This window comes from Phocoena sinus, chromosome 9, assembly GCF_008692025.1.
Source record: "Phocoena sinus isolate mPhoSin1 chromosome 9, mPhoSin1.pri, whole genome shotgun sequence".
Lineage (NCBI taxonomy): Eukaryota > Metazoa > Chordata > Mammalia > Artiodactyla > Phocoenidae > Phocoena > Phocoena sinus.
The window spans coordinates 96,896,009-96,909,663 of NC_045771.1; the positions used below are offsets into that span (position 1 = coordinate 96,896,009).

The window sequence follows — 13,655 nt, forward strand, 5'->3', positions numbered from 1 at the left end:
AGGAAAACTAGGACTGTCCGTTGTTTGGTTGTCTGGCTTCATTCCACAAAACGAGAACATATTACAAAACTGAAGTGTCTTCAGGTGGCAAGCACTGTCTTGTAGACTTTGCAATAAATGATTTAACCTGAAAAAAAATTGATTTGTGCCCTACCAGCTGTGTGAGAATTCCTCCGGGAATGTTTCAACTTTCATTTTACCCTCTCTATTATAAAATTAGCTCGCCTATAAAGTGTTTGTTTGAAGGTTGTGACGTCTTGTACATATCTCTTCTTATATAAATTTCTTTACATAAGTAATAATTCCTGAAGCAGCAGAACAATGCAGTTGGATAGATACTTGATATAAGAGCCTAAAACTGAAAAAGAAAAGGAATGTATTTGTTTCTTTTTGGTTCTCTTTTCATCACGGAGAAGTGTAATGCAGTGTTCAAGAACATGGACTTTGGAGTCAGACAGTGGAGTCTTGGCCCTTTACTTACTAGTTACACGTACTTGAGTAAATTACCTAACCATTGATAGCCTCATAGAGTTGTTGAGAGAACTAAATAAATTAAAAACATCTGTAGCATAAAGGCTGTACTTAGCTTCCGGGGTGCACTCAAACAATGCAATTCATTGTGTAGCTCAGTGAATGTAACCAAAAGGCAAAAACAGGAAAATGTGCAGGACCTCAAAATACTTTTTGTCTGTTGCAAAAGTAATAAAGCCTCATTCCAAAAGACAAGAGAACTGTTCGGAAGCCTCAGGAAGTAAAAGCTCTGTTTTGTGTTAGAAGCTCTCTTTGTTTAAGGTTTATAAGTTTTGCCTGTGTGTTGTAGTTTTGACCTAATGAAGTGTGTTTATGTGTATTCCTTCCTGTAGTAAGATAGAAAAGTTGTATCTTTTTCCAGCTGTTAACTCTGGTTGCATTTCTGATAGAACGAATCGATCTCATGCTGATACAGAACTTAAAAGTTACTCATGTTGTATTTTAACGATGTGGTATGAAAAACAAAGATATATTCATTTTGTTCTATGGCCTTTCATTTAGTTGAAAATGTTGAAGAGGTGTGAAGAGCTGACTGTTCAGAAACTGAGTTCTTTTGGGAGTTCCCATTATTTTATCTTACAGAAATATAAAGCTTTCAGTGAAATGGTTGTTTGGAGAAAACATTTTAAATGGTCGATATTGATTCCACAGTAATGAAAGTATGTAATGTTGATTATTTTAAGAAATGTCACATTTCTTCCATATCTCCAGTAGAGTCCATGGCAACCTAAATGTGGGTAAATATATGATGTAAAATTTGCTTTTATTGCTGGAAGCTTGACTTATTATTCCTGAGGCTTGTTACCTTTCTCTGAGGCAGCACAGGTGCCAGTGGAAACCACAGTAATGACGCAAGGCGCAGGAGCCATGGCCTTGAGTTCTGAGAATTTTTTTCAAAGTGTTGACTTCTCGAGTTCTAACCGATAGTGTAGGAACAGAAAAATGTTTCTAGGAATTTTAAATTATACTAATTCCACATCAAATGATTTGCCTAGTCCTCAACTTGAACATTTTTTGACATACTCATACATTTTATCTTAAGAAAAAGATCTTTAAAGCCGAAAGAACATCTTTTGTTTTTTGTATTATTACATACTCGTAGTTGATGTTTCCTGTGGGGGGAAAAAAGGTATAAATTTGAGTTCTCTGCTGGAACGGGTCCTTCATAAATGTATAGGAGCCATACAGTTTTACAGGTGCTTTCACTTGCATGATCTCATTTACTTCTCATCACAAGCGGGTTTGGGAGGTCCCATTTTTCGGATGAGAAAATCAAGACACAGATAGATTGAGTCTTGTGAGAATCACCTGAGCTGGGACTCTCTGAAATCACTTCCATTTATACCACAGATGTTTCTCAAAGAACAATCCATAGCCTATCTTGTGGCTAAAGCAATTTCCCATCGTTTTTATGAGAGGACAGGTTAATGAGTTCCAAATTGGAACAAACCCTGCCCAGCTTCGGTGTCATATGCTTCCCTCCCCGGTTCCACCTGGGTCCTTGGACTCTTGAATCAATAGCAATGGATAAGAGGCCAGAGGAGCATTCCAGGCAAGACTTTACTGGGACTCCGTGCTGCAGCACGAGGGAACGAAAACAAGAAGCAGGTGCCCTTGCTCGCTCCCCAAAGTGGCGGGGGGGGGGGGGGGGGGGGGGGGGGGCGGGGCGGGGCGGAGCTAGTCCGTTCAGTGGGGTGAGGGTGGGGGCCGATGGCTGGGTTGGGCTGGAGGGGAGGCTTCGGTGATCTGCACAACCCCTTGCTGGTGCTGTGTGCAGGGATCACGTGCAGCCCCCCGCTTTTGCTCGCAGCTTCTCAGAAGTGGCATTTGGCCTGTGGCCTTTTTGTAGCTTATTGTTCATAATTGACCGCACCTGCGCATGCGTGCAGTTCTTAGTCCCTTAGAGTTTCTTTGTCTATGGCTCGAGGAGATGTTTGTCCAGGTGCAAGCACTCAGGTGAAGGGTCCCAGGTCCCATAAGGTCCCAGCTGGGCCTTATGGTAGACAGAGACGTCCTATCTCATTATCCTCAGAGGTTGGGAGTAACAGGAACAAGGAAGGATTTTTATCAGAGAATTAGAGGATGTTCGAGCTGAAGGGGATGCACAGGTGGATGTTTTTCAGGAGGTGGGTGTCCTTTACCTAGATTCCTGCCTGTAGGTAATGGCTTCAGGTTTAGTACCTTACAGCTACTTAAGCATATGTCATAAATTGTAAGCTGTAGTTTCTTTAGAAATAAAGACCCTTGTTAAACAATACTATCCATGTAGAAATTGCACCTTGTTTTAGGAAAACTGTTATTTAGGATTTCTTGGCAGTTTAAAATTAGTTTGAAAAATATTTCCAGTTTTGGATAATCCAATATTTTTGGATGGGTAAAAACAGTTGGCTATGTTTGTGACTCAGCAGCAGACGTTACTTAGGAAATATGGCTCCTGCTCTAAGGCAGATGCTTCATTAAGTCAACTGTTTTAATTTTGAAAAGTTGGGGCTTACAGTGTTAAAAGTAAAATCTTAATTTAAAATACATAAACCTTCAACTATAGTCCAATATAAAATAAAAATTAAATTTAGAAAGTACATAAACTTAAGGATTTAATGAATTTCAGCCTCTTTACATAACTACAATAACAAAATTTTATAAAATCTGATTATTGAACCAAGTGCATTAGAAAGTTAAGTAGCCACAGTCATTGATTCACCTGTTCAGGAAGGGAAGAAGGAACCCGACTTATAGAGGGAATTTATGCATCGAGTAGAGAGTTCAAATTAGATCACCTCCAAAACTCCTCTGTTCTGTATGACTGTTTTTTTTTTTTACAAATTATCATAGATCTGAAATTAATGCCCCAAACAATACAAATAGCTGCTGTGTACTGATTACTGATCATTTTGCCGGATGCTACACACTTCGGAGATGTCATTTTGTTTAGTGTTCGCTACCCTGCAAGGTTAGTGCCATCAACCTCATTTTACAGGTGAGCAATCTAAGACTCAGAAAGCCTGAGCCAAGTGCCCAAGATTAGTTACCAGCCGGAATTTAAAACTGAGCCTGGCTTTTAAAGCCTTACCTGTTCTTGTCACTTATGTCGATGTCTAATCTGATGGACTCACTGATTTTTACACTTAGGGTCAGCAGGTAGTTTATTTTTTGTTGTTTTCCTTTCAGAGGTAAGGAAGACGGATCTTTTCTAGGTCTTTCTTGAACGGAACTTCTTTGCACTTAAGGCATAACCCCAGTGCTATTAAGCAAATACTGTACTTCCATATTGAGCACATAAGGCTCTTTGGTAGGCTCTGGAAATTATTCCCAAATCTAACAAATCAGTCACTACTCCCTTTATAGGCGGGCTGACATGCCACATGGGAAAATCTTATGGGGAAAATAACATTTGAGCTGGGCCTGAAAGAACGGGTGGAATTTTACTACTAGTAGTGATGAAAGATACTCCAGCCATTGGCAAGAAAACAAATAAGCACAGTGCTGAAAAAGTCAATGAAAAAGAGAAAGGCAAGTAGTCCACTGTGGCTAAAATATTAAACCTTATGAGGTTTGGTTGCCATAGAACTTTTCTTTAACAAAATAGCATGAACAGTGTATGTACTCAGGGTGTCATCTGATGTCATATTTGAGCACCTGCCATGTGCGGGGCTCTACGCGTGGAGATGCAAAGATGAATAAGAGGCCAGGTTCCTGGAACTCATCCTCCAGCCAAGGAGACAGGCTTAGGGCAACAAATTCTAATATGTCAGACCAACTTTAATAGAATACAGGGAGAAACAAAGCACTTTACTGTAAACTATTATAGAATCAAACCTGGAACCCCGGAGGTCACTTTTATTTTGCTTCTTCTATATACCACTCAAATTAGCATCTACAGTTTTTAATCTTTGCCTGAACCTTATATATTTTATTATCTGTTCACCTTTGTGTAGCAACCCAACACTGGAACTTATATTTGGAATCCATCTAGTAAATAAAGTTCTCTTTACAGAGGAAAGCACCTCAAACTTCCCCCATCCAAACCTAACACACTCCCCCTCCCTCTGGCCCGCCCCCAAAAATCCGTTATCATTCTTCTAATCTTTCTCTCAGTGGATGGTACCACATCACCCAGTAACCAGGTTAAAAATCTCCAAGTCATCTTCCACTTCCACCTTTCCCTTCTGCCCTCATCTCTGCCTGCAACTCAGCATGTCAGGAAGTGCTCACGGATCTCGACCTTGAATGTCTTGTAAATGCATTCTCTCTTCCCAGCCTCCACTGCTGGTACTTTCGTTCAGACCCCTTACCTTGAATTATTTTCTTGGCTTCCCTAGTTTCTAGTTAACACTTCACTATACACTCTCAGACCTACCTTTTAAAACATTTACCTTACTTAAAAAATTCTCATAGGCGCCCATTTTTACCCTGAGAAATAAAGCACAAACTCCTTAGCGTGTCATGCCTACCTACGGACCCTCACTGTGCCTTCCCAAGCTCTACCAGTTGGGCACTGGTAAAGCCCAGTCCTTGTTCTGAGGAAGCTTAGACTGGTGGATCTGACTCAAAATGTTACTTCCTGTTGTTATCATTGTTTATCCTTCCTTTCTTTCCAGCCTGGAATGGGTTATCATTGAGTTCTGAAATGTATTCATTTCTGATATTCCCCCTCCCCCGAAAAAATGAGTAATGAAAATCCGAGTTCTCAGTTTAGTGTGTAATAGTGAACTATAGATGTTTGCGAAATGAGTGGAGAGCTCCGAAAACTGTAACAACGATGTGATCCAGGAAGAATTTCGGGTAAGTCAACAAAGAAAGTAGATGGTGCCCTTTGAACCTCATCAGTCTCAAGTCTCTGCATGTAACTGTGACCCCTGGTGTCAGAGAAACATTATTTATTTCATGCTTTGGAGAGCCCTCAGTAACTTAGAGTTGAGGTACAATCACAGTTTCTACCATGAAGTTGTGGTAAAGCATGCATACTAGAGCCCCTGTGCGTGTGGAATTTAGGGCCCCTGTGACAGTGTTCATTCGTAGTGTGTTCACTAGGACCCCGCACCTTGACGGCTGAGTCTCACAGTTCTGTGTACTGCGTGGCTCTACAGGAAGAACGGTTCCCGGAAAGCTCGTTTCATCTTCTGACTCTCTGAGTAGTTTTAAGGGTTCCCCTCCCAGTCATTCAGAGATGAAGCCAGTGCGCGTTTCCTCAGACCCTTGTGATCTGCTGCCTTGCTGTCAGTTTCAGTGGTGTGCAGTATCAGGGTGGCAGAAGAGTTTTCTTCAGCGTGCAGTAGTGCACGGCTTGGCAACCTACTGCTGGCTGCCTGTTTTTGTAAAGCTCGCCAGCTATATAGAATGATTTTTACATTTTTAAATGATTAAGAAAAGTCATATTTAATGACATGGAAACTATGTGAAATTCACATTTTGTTGTTTGTGTTGGTAAAGTGTTTTGTTTTTGTTTTTTTTTAAACCCAGCCGCCCCCATTCATTTACCTGTTGTCTCCAGCTGCTTTTACTCTACGACAGCAGACTTGAACAGTAGTGATCAGACCGTCTGGCCAGCAAAACCAAAACTATTTGCTCTCTGGCCCTTTACAGAAAAGTTTGCCCACTCCCAGTATAGTGTATGATATGGGGGAAAGAAAAGGGTAGACCTGCAGCCATGAGGAATGCTTCCTCGAAAACAAAGGTGGTGTCAAGAGTAGTGACTGGAGTGGGAGGAGAGCCGTGGGACCTACTGTGGTGACCCAGAGAAGTGGGTGCCTGGCCACAGACATCAGATAAGTTTAGGTCTCTCCCCTGTGTTTGCCTCTGGCCCCTGAATTAAGCAATGGTTCTTCTGTAGCAAGGGTTCCCAGAGTTTACAGGTCAGTGATGTGTGGGATCCTTTTCTCTGTTGAGTGTCTGGTCTTTGGAAATATACCTTCAGGCCAGATAGGTAAGAAGTAGTATTTTACTACTACACGGTACTGTTGCCTTGAATGTTAGGTATGGTAGCAATAGATATCTGTGTGTTTCATGTGGGAGTATTTTGAGGGTAGTTCAACCCAGCCATTTCTAATTTAATAGCAAGACGCTTGTTGTCAATTATGTTGGTCAGTGTTTTACAAAATAGGCTTTCTCTTTTTTCTCTTCTTTTGAAACTTCAGAAATATAGGTATAAAAAAATCAAACTAGTGATGATTTTTTTCTCTTCCTTAAAGGAATCCAAAGATCATTAGGAACCTTTTAAAACTCAGTGGAGATGTTATTAGCCTAATGATTTTGTGGCGTAAAATAAAAAGAGGTGTTAGTCTGTGATGCCTAGTTTATTGTTTAATCTCTAGTAATATGGAAAAGTCTTTCGCATTTCTGTTGAACACAGAGAACTTTGTTCTGAATTAGGGTGCTATTAGGTAGATTGCCACCTAACTGAACATCTGTAGGGCTGTGCCTGAGGATTTTTTCATGTAACATTTTTATTGCTGATGGTATAACAGAAATACAGAAGGCATGAAAATCATGGTTAACAGTAGCTAAGAAGGAAGAATTAGTCCTCAAAATTACGTCAGTAGTCTAGAATGCCGGGCCCAAACCTAGACAGTAGAATTTAACAGAGCAAATTAAAGCCTTGCATTGAAATTTTTTAAACATATATTTAAATCATAGTATGAGGACACTGGCTTGAAAAAATCCAAGAGGAAAATGATCTAGGTCATTTATTTTATTTATGAAATATGGAAAACCTGTCAAGTGTTTTTAAAGGCATATTAAGTTGTATTGTGCCAACATCAGCAAAATAATAATCATGTAACACTTTGATGAGATTATACTTGGCACAGTTGCTTCAGATTCAGTTGGCACATTTTTCCAGCAGTTCTATGAGTCATGACAGTGAGGCAATCCCAGAACCCTAAGGGGATGAGGAATGATTAGCTGTGTCCAGTACCTGATAGACTGTCATGGGGGCTCTTCAGTACTGCTCAGCAAAAGGCCAGGACTACAGCCCTTCACTTGAAGCCAGGTTTAGGCTTGTAATGAAAGCCTTGTTAAGAATAGTATGCACCCAGGAGTGGAAAAGACTACCTCACAGTTTGAGAGAAGACATGGCTTTGGCATTTGGCATTAGGTTAAAAAAAAAACAAACAACTATATGATTTCTGAGTTGCCTTCCAACTTGAGTATTGGATATTTATGGGTGACGATTATTACAACTTAATGATTTGTTTGATTACTAATCGTTTTTTGAGTACTTACTACGTGGCAAGTACCATGCTAAGCAATTGACATGTATTATATTCTTTAATTCTCACAACAGCACTGTAAAGTAGATTCCATTTGTGTCCTTTTTTATAGATTAGGAAAATGAGATTTTTCTTAAATAAGAGGTTAAATAAATTGCCCAAGGTTATGCGTTGAGTGAGTGGGCAGAGCCGTTTTGGGGATTCAAGCCCACATCTGTCTAATTCCAGACCGTATCCCTTAATCAATGCGCTATACGTATCCCCCATGTGACTTGTTTATTAGTATAATAGCGTGGTAGTGGAGCATATCAAAGTAATGTTTGTTGTATCTGTCTTTATAGGAAAACTAGACATTTCCAGCTGATGCAGTAGTTGAAATGATGTCATATAAATGAGATCCCTAACTTTCATAGCTTTGGAAGGTGATAGTGTCCTCTTAGAGTCACTTAGTGACAGTGAAATTCATTATTTTAGAATTCTCATAACCAGTTTCTCTTAAAAAAGTCAAATGGTTTTTTTAAGATTTAAATCATTTTATGTATAAATGTGTGGAAAATTAAGTCATATTTATATATAACGCTGCAAAAAAATATTGGCTTTAATATTTGGTTCTGTATTTAGAAGAATGAATCTTGCAGATTTACACATTACATTTTATTTGATTAGAGAGGTGTTTCCCAAGTTATATTGCTACTTTTATGATTGCATATGACCTAAATCTGAATATCCACTGACGACTGTTGGGAAATTTTATTAAAATTTATCATCTCTGAAAAATCAATTTTAACAGTGAATGTGTTTTGTTGAATTCTAGGGGGAAGTTTGCAGTGGTGAGGAAATGTATAAAGAAAGATTCTGGAAAAGAATTTGCAGCAAAGTTCATGAGAAAAAGAAGAAAAGGCCAAGATTGTCGGACAGAAATAATTCATGAAATTGCTGTTCTTGAACTAGCACAGGACGATCCTTGGGTCATTAACTTACACGCAGTCTATGAGACGCCATCGGAAATGATCCTAGTTCTGGAGTAGTAAGTGTCGTCTCCCTTACTGAGTTCGTTCCATAGTCCACACTCCTTTATCGGTGCCACTCATCTGTGATAACGTGGCAGGCCCTGGTTCTTTAGAAATCTGAAGATTCTCCAGAACTTTCTTGTGTGTTCTTCTTATTCATTTGACATATCCCAAATTTGCAAGGATGCATGTATGTTATGTTTTTCGTTTTCACTCTTCAATGAAATTTCTTTGAAAATAAGTTCTCTTATGTTCTTATTAGAGGCTTTCGTAAGAAGGTAAGTGGCACCAAGATAATATTAAAATAAAAAGTATTTTATAATCCCTTACATGTCCATATAATCGAAGTTATTAATCCTTCTTTCAGAAATGATTGTTTTGATTCATACCATGTTTCCAATTTGGGTAAATAAGTAAGGACAGCAGAGAAAACAGCTTTGGAAGATGAAGGACAGTTTTTTCTTCTTAAGAAATCCTGCTTTCTTCTCTGCTTCTCCTGCCAAAGGAAAAGATTGATAGATTTGAGTACATTAAAAAGCATTATTAGTACATAATATGAACACAAAATGAAAAGACTCAGGGAAAAAATAGTTCTAATATCTGTTCACCCAAACTGATTAATATTTCTTTAATATATAACTAGATCTTACCAATATACACAGAAACATGAACCTCCCAGTGTAAAAAAAAAAAAAGGACAAAGAAAGGATATAAAGAGAAATTCCACACAGAAGCCTGTGTAAATGGCCTATACATACGTGAAAAATACTGATTTTTACAGTTTTTATAATGTAAATTTAAAAATAAGTTGCCGATTTCTCTCTATGTAAGATCGTCAGATATCATGAAGAAAAGCGATACTCGTGACTTGGATCATCTCATTTATACTACAGGTGGGAGTATTACCTGGTGTAACTCTTCTGGAGAACAGTGTGGAGTATGTATCAAAAGCCCTAAAAATATATATACTCTTTAACCCAGCGATTTCACATACATAAATTTTTTCACAAGGAGATAATCAGGCCATTGTGCAAAGATGTATTACAAAAACGTTTGGTGCAGCAGTATCTACATAACAAAAAAAGAAATAATCTAAATGTTTAACGGTAAGAGGTTGGTGAAATAAGTGATCATGTCATGAGATGGATTGCTCTGCAGTCATTTTAAAAGATACGGTAGATAAAAATGTACTACATAGAAAGATGTTTTAAAATATTAAGTTAAAAAAAAGAAACGTTACAAAATAACGTGTCTATCATTACCTTGTTTTTATTTAAAAGCTTATAGAGGGAGAAGTCTGGACGGCTAAAATAGTGTGTTCCTCTTGCTAATATAATTCAAGAGCATTGTGTTTATATATTTTAATTCGTAATTTCACTTGTAGGAATCCCTTCAAAGAAAAAATAAAATGTGAACAATGGAAAGCATGAAAGTGTTTTCCATTATGTATTTTTAATTATAATAGAAATATCCACAAATGATCAAATGCTTAAGAAATGTAGTCGCTGTGGATTATATCTCCGTGCAGTTGTTTTCCAGTTGTAAAAAGAAAGGTTGGTTGAGAGGATTTTGGTTTCCGGTTTGTCCTGGAGGCTTAAGTTAGGATTGGAAATTGATCCGGAAGAGACCTTCCAGCCATCATCTCCTCATTCCTCTCCCGTCCTCACAAACCTGCTCTTCAGCCTCTGCGCAGGTCTTCAGCCTTCCATCTGCTCCTGCCTTTTCTTCTGTTACGTTCCCTTCCCTTCTGTGGTCCTTACTGCAACTGGTCCCTCACCAGCGCCTCACGTTACTTCCTTCTTTCTGTTGCTCTCCCTCTGCAACTCCTTCTGCCCGTTTGAAACATGGGACGCAGGCTGTGTGTCCCTCCTCCTGCCCGTTCTTGGGAGTACTTGCGTAGTCTTCAGTCTGCTTATTACGAGGGTGAGAGTTGCATCCTCAGCTGGGCTCTTGGTGTACCTGGGTAATTCTTTACCTAATCTCTCAGCCCCTTCTTTTACCATCCCTGGCAGGTGGGCAGGAGCTAATCAAAACCTTGACCACACTTACTGTGTCACCCACTTCCCACCTGTTAGACACCGAGGCTTCTCTTCCTTTATGGAGGAAATAAAGGCCATCAGACACACGCCTCAGCATCCCTCTCTAACTGCTCTCACCTGCTTGCCTTCCGTGCGGAGGAAGAGATTCCACTCCTTAACTCGAAGGCTAAAACTTTGACATATGTTCTTTAATCCTCTTCCTTTTCTAGGACTTGAGTTTTACATTTTAGTCACTTATCTAACCTCTCTCTCAGAGTCGCGCTCCTCTAGTGATTCTTTTCCCTCCATCTTCCAGGATTTCAGTCACTTCTCTCCTAAAATTCCTGGTCCGCAGCTTTGACTCTTTGTGAACTAATGTCCTGCCCTTCTCTTTCCTTTACTGCTGTGGTCTTTAAAGGAGTCGTCTGAATTTACAGCTCTCCTCACCTTCCAGTCAATTTTGTTCTACTTCATTGATCCATCCATCTGCTCGTGTGCCGATACTCCATCACTTTTCAGTCTAATGCCATCTGCTCTCCTAAAACTTTCATGAGGTCATCAGCCCTGTTTGCCAAAATCGATCTCCTCATTTTAGTGTTCATTCTACTTCTTACTCTCTTTAAACACTTGATATTATACCTTCTTCTCTTGCAATTATGTTCTTCCTTGGCTTTCATGGCCCTCTTTTGTTTTTTAAATCGTAGAGCCTTTTCCCCTTCATCTACTATATAAATATAAATGCTCCCCACAGCTCATTAGTGTTACTCTGGTCATACGTTTATATTCTGCACGTTTACCCTGGATGATAACAATCCATTTTTGTGGCTTCAGCTATTTTTTACACGCTGGTTATTTCCAAATCTTTATCTCCAGCGTCAGACCTTTCCCTCAGCTCCAGCTGCTCTACTGCATATCCCTGAATCCACCTGCACATCGTGACCAATGCCCGATCAGTATGTTTTCACCCCTGCATTGCTGCCCTTCTAATGCCCATGTTTCTTTGCTCCCCACTTCCAGTGGTATCCCTGTTCATTTCATCACTCAAGTAGAAACCTTGGGTCTATCTTGATTGCTTTGTCTCATTTAATGCTCGTGTGTCATGAATTACCAAGTCTTCCACTTGAACCTCTCCCCTGCTGGTCCCTTTTTCATTGTGTTTCTCCTCTGTGTTGGGTCCTCTCTCTCGCATGGACTTCCACAGTAGCTGCTTAGCTGATCACTCTGGCTTCAATTCTAGGGCATCCCTCAGGCTCCTGTTGGATAGGTGACCTACACCTAGATGTAGCAATATTATTCCCCTGCTTAGAAATCTTTGGTAGCTTCTGTTGCTTCCATGATCATGTTTCTAGAACTACAAAACAGTATGATTTGGCCAAAACTTTTTGTGTTCTACTTTTTGTTTGAAGAGGAAGTCTTAGAATTAGACTTTGGACATTGAGATATCAGAATTCTCGGCCATGTCAACAGATTGTTGTTATGGAAACAGGCAGGTTCATGATTACTGTATTACTCATTCCACCTGCCATGTGCTCTGGATACTAAGGTGCTGGTAATACGAAAGTGAAAATTGTATAACCCCTTTGTTCCAAGTGCTATAGTTTAGTGAAAGAGATAGAAATGATGGCAACAACCTTGGTGTTTTACTAGAATTCTTGTTAATTGCTGTGGGAACATAGATGAGGTGTTAATAGTCGTAGTTAAGAATTTACTATGTGCCAGGCACTGTGCTAGGTCTTCTCTGCCAGCTTTGTATACATCATTTATATGCTTTATATACATTATTTGTGCATTTTAGTTTTAAATTTTCTCCAGCTTTACAAGATGTGATTGACATAGAACATGCTGTAAGTTTGAGGTCTGCAACGTCTTGGTACACGTACATCTTGCAGAATGATTACCACCAGGGCCTTAGCTAACACCTGCATCACGTCACGTAATTACCAATTCTTTCTTGTGGTGAGAACATTTAAGATCTACTCTCTTAGCAACTTTCAAGTATATAACACAGTATTATTAACTGTAATAATGATAGTTACATTAGATCCCCAGAACTTACCTTATAACTAGAAGCTTATACTCTGACCAACAGCTCCTTTTCCCCACCCCAGTCCCTGGTAACAACATTCTAATCTCTATTTCCATTGGAGTTTGCCTTTTGTAGATTCCACCTATAAGTGATATCATACAGTGTTTGTCCTTTTCTGTGTGACTTATTTCACTTAGCATGATGCCCTCAAGTCCTATCCACATTTTTGCAAATGGCAGGATGTCATTCTTTCTTGTGGCTGAACAGTATTACATTATACATATATATATATCTATATATCTATATATCTATATATATATAGACACCACATCTTCTTTACCCATTCATGTTTTGACAGACACTCATATTGTTTCCATATGTTAGCTATTGTGAAGAAGCCTGCAGTGAACATGGGAGTGTAGATATCTCTTCGAGATCCTGCTTTCATTTCTTTTGGATACATACCCAGAAGTGGAATTGCTGGATCATATGTTAGTTCTATTTTTAATTTTTTGAGGAACCTCCCTACTGTTTTCCAGAGTGGCTGCACCAATTTACATTCCCATCAACAGTGCACAAGGGTTCCCTTTCTTCCACATCCTTGCCAACACTTTCTGTCTCTTGCCTTTTTGATGATAGCCATCCTAACAGGTATGAGGTGATGATAGCTCATTGTGGTTTTGATTTGCATTTCCCCAATGATTAGTGATGTTGAGGACCTTTTCATGTGTCTGTTGGCCATCTGTGTGTCTTCTTTGCGAACATGTCTATGTAGTTCCTCTGCCCATTTTTTTAATTGGAGTATTTGGTCTTTTGCTATTCAGTTGTATGAGTTCTTTATATACTTTGGATACTAACCCCT

General features: G+C 39.3%; 1 protein-coding gene across 3 annotated transcripts in view; it reads left to right on the forward strand.

Annotated features, from left to right (window-relative positions):
- STK17A (serine/threonine kinase 17a) overlaps window positions 1-13,655 on the forward strand; it is a 46,747-nt gene that overhangs the window by 1,749 nt on the left and 31,343 nt on the right. For all 3 annotated transcript variants that reach the window (XR_004351452.1, XR_004351451.1, XM_032643277.1), the window contains exon 2: window positions 8,554-8,766. Coding sequence is in view for 1 of the 3 variants with exons in the window: in XM_032643277.1 (XP_032499168.1) it covers window positions 8,554-8,766 (213 nt within the window). In the remaining 2 variants the exon portion in view is untranslated. The remainder of the gene's footprint in view (window positions 1-8,553; window positions 8,767-13,655) is intronic.